Source organism: Miscanthus floridulus, chromosome 7 (genome assembly GCF_019320115.1).
Source record: "Miscanthus floridulus cultivar M001 chromosome 7, ASM1932011v1, whole genome shotgun sequence".
NCBI lineage: Eukaryota > Viridiplantae > Streptophyta > Magnoliopsida > Poales > Poaceae > Miscanthus > Miscanthus floridulus.
The window spans coordinates 22,584,467-22,590,755 of NC_089586.1; the positions used below are offsets into that span (position 1 = coordinate 22,584,467).

The 6,289-nt window shown below is 54.8% G+C and overlaps 1 protein-coding gene across 1 annotated transcript; it reads left to right on the forward strand.

Moving 5' to 3' along the window:
• On the forward strand, nt 1-6,289 carry LOC136466716 (very-long-chain aldehyde decarbonylase GL1-2-like). The gene is made up of 9 exons (XM_066465213.1): nt 1-222; nt 367-596; nt 1,206-1,444; nt 1,892-2,111; nt 2,643-3,033; nt 3,161-3,268; nt 5,199-5,405; nt 5,511-5,621; nt 5,706-6,289. Exons 1-9 carry the CDS (start codon nt 172-174, stop codon nt 6,033-6,035), a joined length of 1,887 nt encoding a protein of 628 aa, XP_066321310.1. The 5' UTR covers nt 1-171; the 3' UTR covers nt 6,036-6,289.

Sequence of the window (6,289 nt, forward strand, 5' to 3'; positions counted from 1 at the left end):
TGTGTGGCGTCCGGCCGGGAGCACGCAGAGGAGAGACGAAGAGAGCAGCCAAGCACGACTACACATAGGTGTACGTGTCTGTTTCTCTCTCTCTCCCGGCTGGACTCCTCCAGTACTTTAGACAGTGCACCGTGTTGCCTCTTTCGTCTCTAAAGGCCAGAACCAGCATCCATGGCTGCTCCCCTCTCTTCCTGGCCATGGGCAAGCCTCGGCAACTACAAGGCAACAACGCTCGACTCTCCCTTCCTGCCCTTCACTTTTGTGCATATATATATACATGTTCATGCATCTTTGTAACCAATCCTGTTTATTTCTACAAGTAGTTCTTTGTTGACATGCATGTTTGTGCACATATATGCTATGCAGTACGCGGTGCTGGGGCCTCTGGTGTGGAAGGTGGTGCAAGAATGGCGGGAGCAGGGGGCCCTGCCGCTGGCGCTGGGCTCCTGGTGGCTGCACCTGCTGCTGCTCTTCGTGGTGCGGGGGCTCACCTACCAGTTCTGGTTCACCTACGGCAACATGCTCTTCTTCACCCGCCGCCGCCGCGTCGTCGCCGACGGCGTCGACTTCCGCCAGATCGACGCCGAGTGGGACTGGTGAGTGTATGCATGTGTATAGACTAGACAGCACCCGTTACCTTCTTCAGTCTCTGGCTGCAGCTGCATGGGCATCTTCCTTCCGTCTTGCGGCACCAAACAAGCTTTGTTGGAGTCTGGAGTCATCCAAAATGTGTGGATGCATGGGGCACACTTTGTATTGATGCAACGACTACGGCTATAGCAGTTGAGCTAGTAGCTTCTACGACTCTAGCAGCATCTACTCAGTTTGATTTTCGCAGTCGTCGATCCTAGGAGTTTGAAGGCCCCAAAATATATTGTTTCCTTCCTTTTTTTTCCTATAAGTGTACTACTTTCTCTCTCTCCATTTTCATCTCACCATACTTAGGTAAAAAAAAAAGAATTTACTGTAGGAGTACTTGCTCTATAATAAGCAAAGCTGTCTGCACGTCCATAACAAAAGCCGCAGTAGTAGTCTGCATATCATCGGTTGCTGTAATTCTTGGCACAGTGAGTCTTGTGACGTGTCAGTGACTGTAATTCGGTAACTCTATGTATTTGTCCGGACTCGAGCCTGGAGGCGGCTTGTGAGTCTTGTGACGTGTCAGTGACTGTTCCTGACCGTGGCCCCCGCCCCCGCCCCCGCAGGGACAACTTTCTGGTGCTGCAAACGCTGATTGGGGCCACGGTGGTCAACAGCCCACTGCTCCCGGGCCTGCGGCAGCTCTGCCTGTGGGACGCCCGTGGGTGGGCCGTCGCCCTGCTGCTGCATGTGGGCTTCTCAGAGCCGGTCTTCTACCTGGCCCACCGGGCCCTCCACGGGGCCCCGCTTTTCGGCCGCTACCACGCCGCGCACCACTCCTCGGGAGTCACCCATCCGTTGACAGGTGCGGCGACGGCCATCATTGCGCCATTAATATTGAGATCTCATTACTGTTTCTGTCGTTACAGTATTTAGCCCTTATTTAGTTTTCACCCGAACTTTATATCATGTCGTATCAAAGATTTGGACACATGCACAGAGTATTAAATATAGACTAAAAAATAATTAATTATACAGATTACGACTAGTTTACGAGACAAATCTTTTAAACCTAATTAGTTCATGATTTGACAACAAAGTGCTACAGTTACACATGTGCTGATAATGAATTAGTTATACTTAATAAATTCGTCTAACGATTTCCTGCGGATTCTGTAATTTATTTTTTTTATTAGTATCCGAACACTCATAAGATAGCCGTGACAGTTAATGTGACATCCCAAAACTTTTTGATAATGATCGGTACAGTAATAATGGGAGTACGTACTTTCATTGCATTTGTTGCTTGCAGCCGGGTTCGGGACGCCGCTGGAGGTGCTGCTGCTGACTCTGGTGATGGGGGCCCCGCTGGCAGGGGCCTTCCTGGTGGGGGCCGGGTCCATAGGCCTTGTCTACGTGCACGCCCTCGCGTTCGACTACCTGCGCGCCATGGGCTACAGCAACGTCGAGATCGTGTCGCCCAGGGTCTTCGAAGCGTTCCCGCTGCTCAGATACATCCTCTACACACCTTCGTGAGTACACTACACTACACTACCGTAAAGAAAAGCTTAACATTATTATATATAGAGAGAGAAACATAGAGTATAATCTTAAGTATAGATTAAATTAAGGTTTATATTTAACAAATTTTATAGAAAATTATTATAGATATTGTTATCTCCAAAGACGTTGACATGGCAGACAAAAGAAAATAATTAACGTCCTGTTATGTGTTAACAGTGTTAAGAGTAGTAGTATGCATTGTGACACGACAGCAGCTAGTAGGATAGGATTCTAGGAGAACGAAGGACCAAAACAGGCCGAAATTAATGAAGCTGTGGGGGACAGTACCTAAACTTGACAAGGAACCGGAATCTTGCATAGTTGCATTGCAAGTGTCATTTATTTCGCGGCAGTCATTATCCTTTTCCTAAGCTGTCTGTCGCCATGGATTTTGCTCTGACCACCAACCTGATGGTGATTACTGTACGTAGGGGTAACTAAAAGTTAGCAGTAATTAATTATTTCGTCAACTCTAATTCGATCGGTTGCACCTGCGGCAGGTACCTGAGCCTCCACCACCGCAAGCGGCGCGGCAACTTCTGCCTGTTCATGCCGGCGCTGGACTGGCTGGGCGGGACGCTGGACGAGAGCGCGTGGTCGCTGCAGCGGGCCGCGTACGACGGCGAGCCGGGCGGCGGCGCGCTGGGCACGCCGGGGTTCGTGTTCCTGGTGCACGTGGTGGACATCATGTCGTCGATGCACGTGCCGTTCACGCTGCGGTCGCTGAGCGCCAGGCCGTTCGCCAACCACTTATTCCTGCTCCCGTTCTGGCCGCTGGCCTTCTTCTTCATGCTCCTCATGTGGTGCTGTTCCAAGACCTTCGTCGTCAGCTTCTACTGCCTCCGCGGCCAGCTCCACCAGACCTGGTCCGTGCCCCGCTACGGCTTCCAGGTACTACTACGGTGATCGAGCTTGCTTTGCTCATTAATGGCGCTGGCTTGTATGTCCGCCGCTGGCTGCTTCATTCGGATGTCACCGGAAGTGAACGGTGCCGATGTGATGTGATTGTGATGTGCAGTACTTCCTGCCGGCGGCGAAGAAGGGCATCAACAAGCAGATCGAGCTGGCCATCCTGCGGGCCGACAGGATGGGCGTCAAGGTGCTCAGCCTCGCCGCGCTCAACAAGGTCAGCTCACGTATTTTTCTCTTACCATAAATGAGCTAAACAGCTCCCGAGAAGCTGATGATGGGTTCTGCGACTGATAGGCTAGATAAAGCTGATTTATTGTGGAAGAAAAATACTAGCAGCTCTCGTTTATTACAGGTTGCACGCCAACCCCAACCCATGCATAATCATACAGTATAGGAGTACGTATGAGATAGCGTAGCTGTGTCCCATCTGCCTGCTTCGTTTTTCGTCGCGCTTTGATTGATCATGCGACGCGCGCGATGGCCCGGCCCTCACTCTGTTGCCCATCACGTGTTGCCCGTATGGACAAGCAGCAGTACCTGTACAGTACTGGCTGCGAGTGCGAGAGATGAGTGGTGTTGGCATCCATCCTCCAACTACTCGACGGGGATGCATGCATGTGGGCGCAATGAATTGAAGGGCCGGCGACGGCGAGATGGCCACGCCACGCGAGGACGCGACGAAACGCGTGGCCCTATGGGGCGTGTCAGCGTGTGTGTGTGGAGGAGAGGCTGGCCAGGGGCGCGGGCAACAGCCTCCATTGATGTCGACCGAGAGAGACCTCGGCGAGGCGGCGACTGGCGCGCGGGGGAAAGCGACGGAACCTGCCGCTGGCCCGCCGTCCTTGTCGCGCACCGCCGTGGACGCCAGCGGAACGGCCACCCAGATCACGGGAAGCGCGCGTGGCAGCAGGTACGGCCGTGGGTCATGCTGTACTGTACTCGTGCCTCGAGTCCGTGACGGGTCGTTCTCGTTCATGGCATGGGAATCCAATCGGGGTGTCAGTATTGCGCGTGCCGCATTTTTTCTCCGACACTATAGACTCAGCTAGACATCTATTCCATAATTTAGGTCATGGATAGTAAATGAGTCACGGACGCAAAAAAATGTCTTCTCCAATGGTCTACGCAAGTCCTCCCCTGCTCCCTATCCTCTCTCTCTGCTCGATCTCTCCCTCTCTTCTCTCCCCAAGGCGGCAGCTCCAGATCCGCGCTGCCCCAAGCCGACCGCCACTCCCCCCGGCCGGCGCCATCGCGCCACCCATCCTCCTCCCTCTACGTGCGCCCCAGCCTCCTCAACATGGAGCGCGAGCACGCCACCCGTCGCACCGACGTTGACGCCTTGAGCTCCCGGTCACCGTCGACGTCATGCGGGAGCGCGCCGAGTTCCTGGATTCCCTCCTCGAACCGTTGGGAGCCGGATCTGGGCCGCGCGGCTGCTCCTCGCCGCGGCCGCTCCTCTCCGCGCCAGCGGCTCCCCGCCGCGGTCCCGCTTGGCCGCTTGGCTACGCCGGTCACGGACCCGCCTTGCCCCACCGACCGTGCCCCGCCATGGACCCATCTGGAAGCGCCGGCGGCTCCCCGCCACGGGCTCGCCGAGCCGAGCCGGCCGTGCCTCGCCAAGGTCCAACCACTACGGGCGTCAGACATTTGCGTCGTCTCCCTGGGAGACGCTTATTTGCGTTTCGTTTCGGGTGGAATGCAAAATGGGTACTCTGTCTGGGTGTGCTGTTGGACCGTGTTTCTTGCTACCCAAAACACTGTGTACGCCTCATTTTGAGTCTGGGTAACGTTATTGGAGACAGTCTAAGGCATGTTTGGAACACGGGGATTTTTTCCCATTCCTGTGTTTTTCTGTGAAAATGAACTGATTACGTCGCATTTCCTGTGAAATTCTCGTATTTCAAACCGACCCTAATTTTACCGCGGGTTAATTTTGCATGTGGAAAACCCCTCATGGCTCGCCTAGCTAGAAACGCATGGGCCACGTATACACAGTGCGGAGTAGTAATACAAAATAATCTACCGCGAGTTAATATCCATGTTTGAATCTTGGAGCGCAGCTTGGAACAGTTTTTCATCTTGAAACATCCCATTTTGTACTGTGTCTGTCTGTCTCTGTATCCATCTATATCACATATCATCAGAACGAGGCGCTGAACGGAGGCGGCACCCTGTTCGTGAACAAGCACCCGGACCTGCGGGTGAGGGTGGTGCACGGCAACACGCTGACGGCGGCCGTGATCCTGAACGAGATCCCCAGCAACGTGAAGGAAGTGTTCATGACCGGCGCCACCTCCAAGCTCGGCAGGGCCATCGCGCTCTACCTCTGCAGGAAGAAGATCAGAGTCCTGGTAATACACATGCGCCACTGTACTCGGCATCGATCGATACGAGTGATCTCAGACTCGCCATGGTATGGACAGACGCTAAACCTGTTGCGTACGTCAATATCTCAGATGTTGACGATGTCGTCGGAGAGGTTCGTGAAGATCCAGAGGGAGGCGCCGGCGGAGTTCCAGCAGTACCTCGTGCAGGTGACCAAGTACCAGGCCGCACAGAACTGCAAGGTACAGTACAGTGTTTCCATGATGAACCTTTGCGCGCCCTGCACGTTAATGATGAACAGATAATATACGGTAACGCCTCTGCAGACGTGGATCGTGGGCAAGTGGCTGTCGCCGCGTGAGCAGCGGTGGGCGCCGTCGGGGACGCACTTCCACCAGTTCGTGGTGCCGCCCATCATCGGCTTCCGGCGGGACTGCACCTACGGCAAGCTGGCCGCCATGAGGCTGCCCAAGGACGTGCAGGGCCTCGGCTCCTGCGAGTACACGATGGAGCGCGGGGTGGTGCACGCGTGCCACGCCGGCGGCGTCGTGCACTTCCTCGAAGGATGGGACCACCACGAGGTGGGCGCCATCGACGTCGACCGGATCGACGTCGTCTGGAACGCGGCGCTCAAGCACGGGCTGGCGCCGGTGTGATCGACTGGTCGTCTCGTCCAGCCGCGCTCATCGTTTTGGTCCAGGCGCGCGCGGCTGGCTGTGTCTGTGTGCATGCAACAGCTAGCTGGCCCAACAGACAGCCCACGGGCTACCGTGGCTATTCTTGTACTACTGTCCAATAGGACGACGACGCCACAAAGTGTAGTACACGCGCGCGTGCATCGACGATCCGACGGCAGGATCGACGGGTTATTAATTATTTATAAATTTCACCGTGGCAAATGGGTTAATTA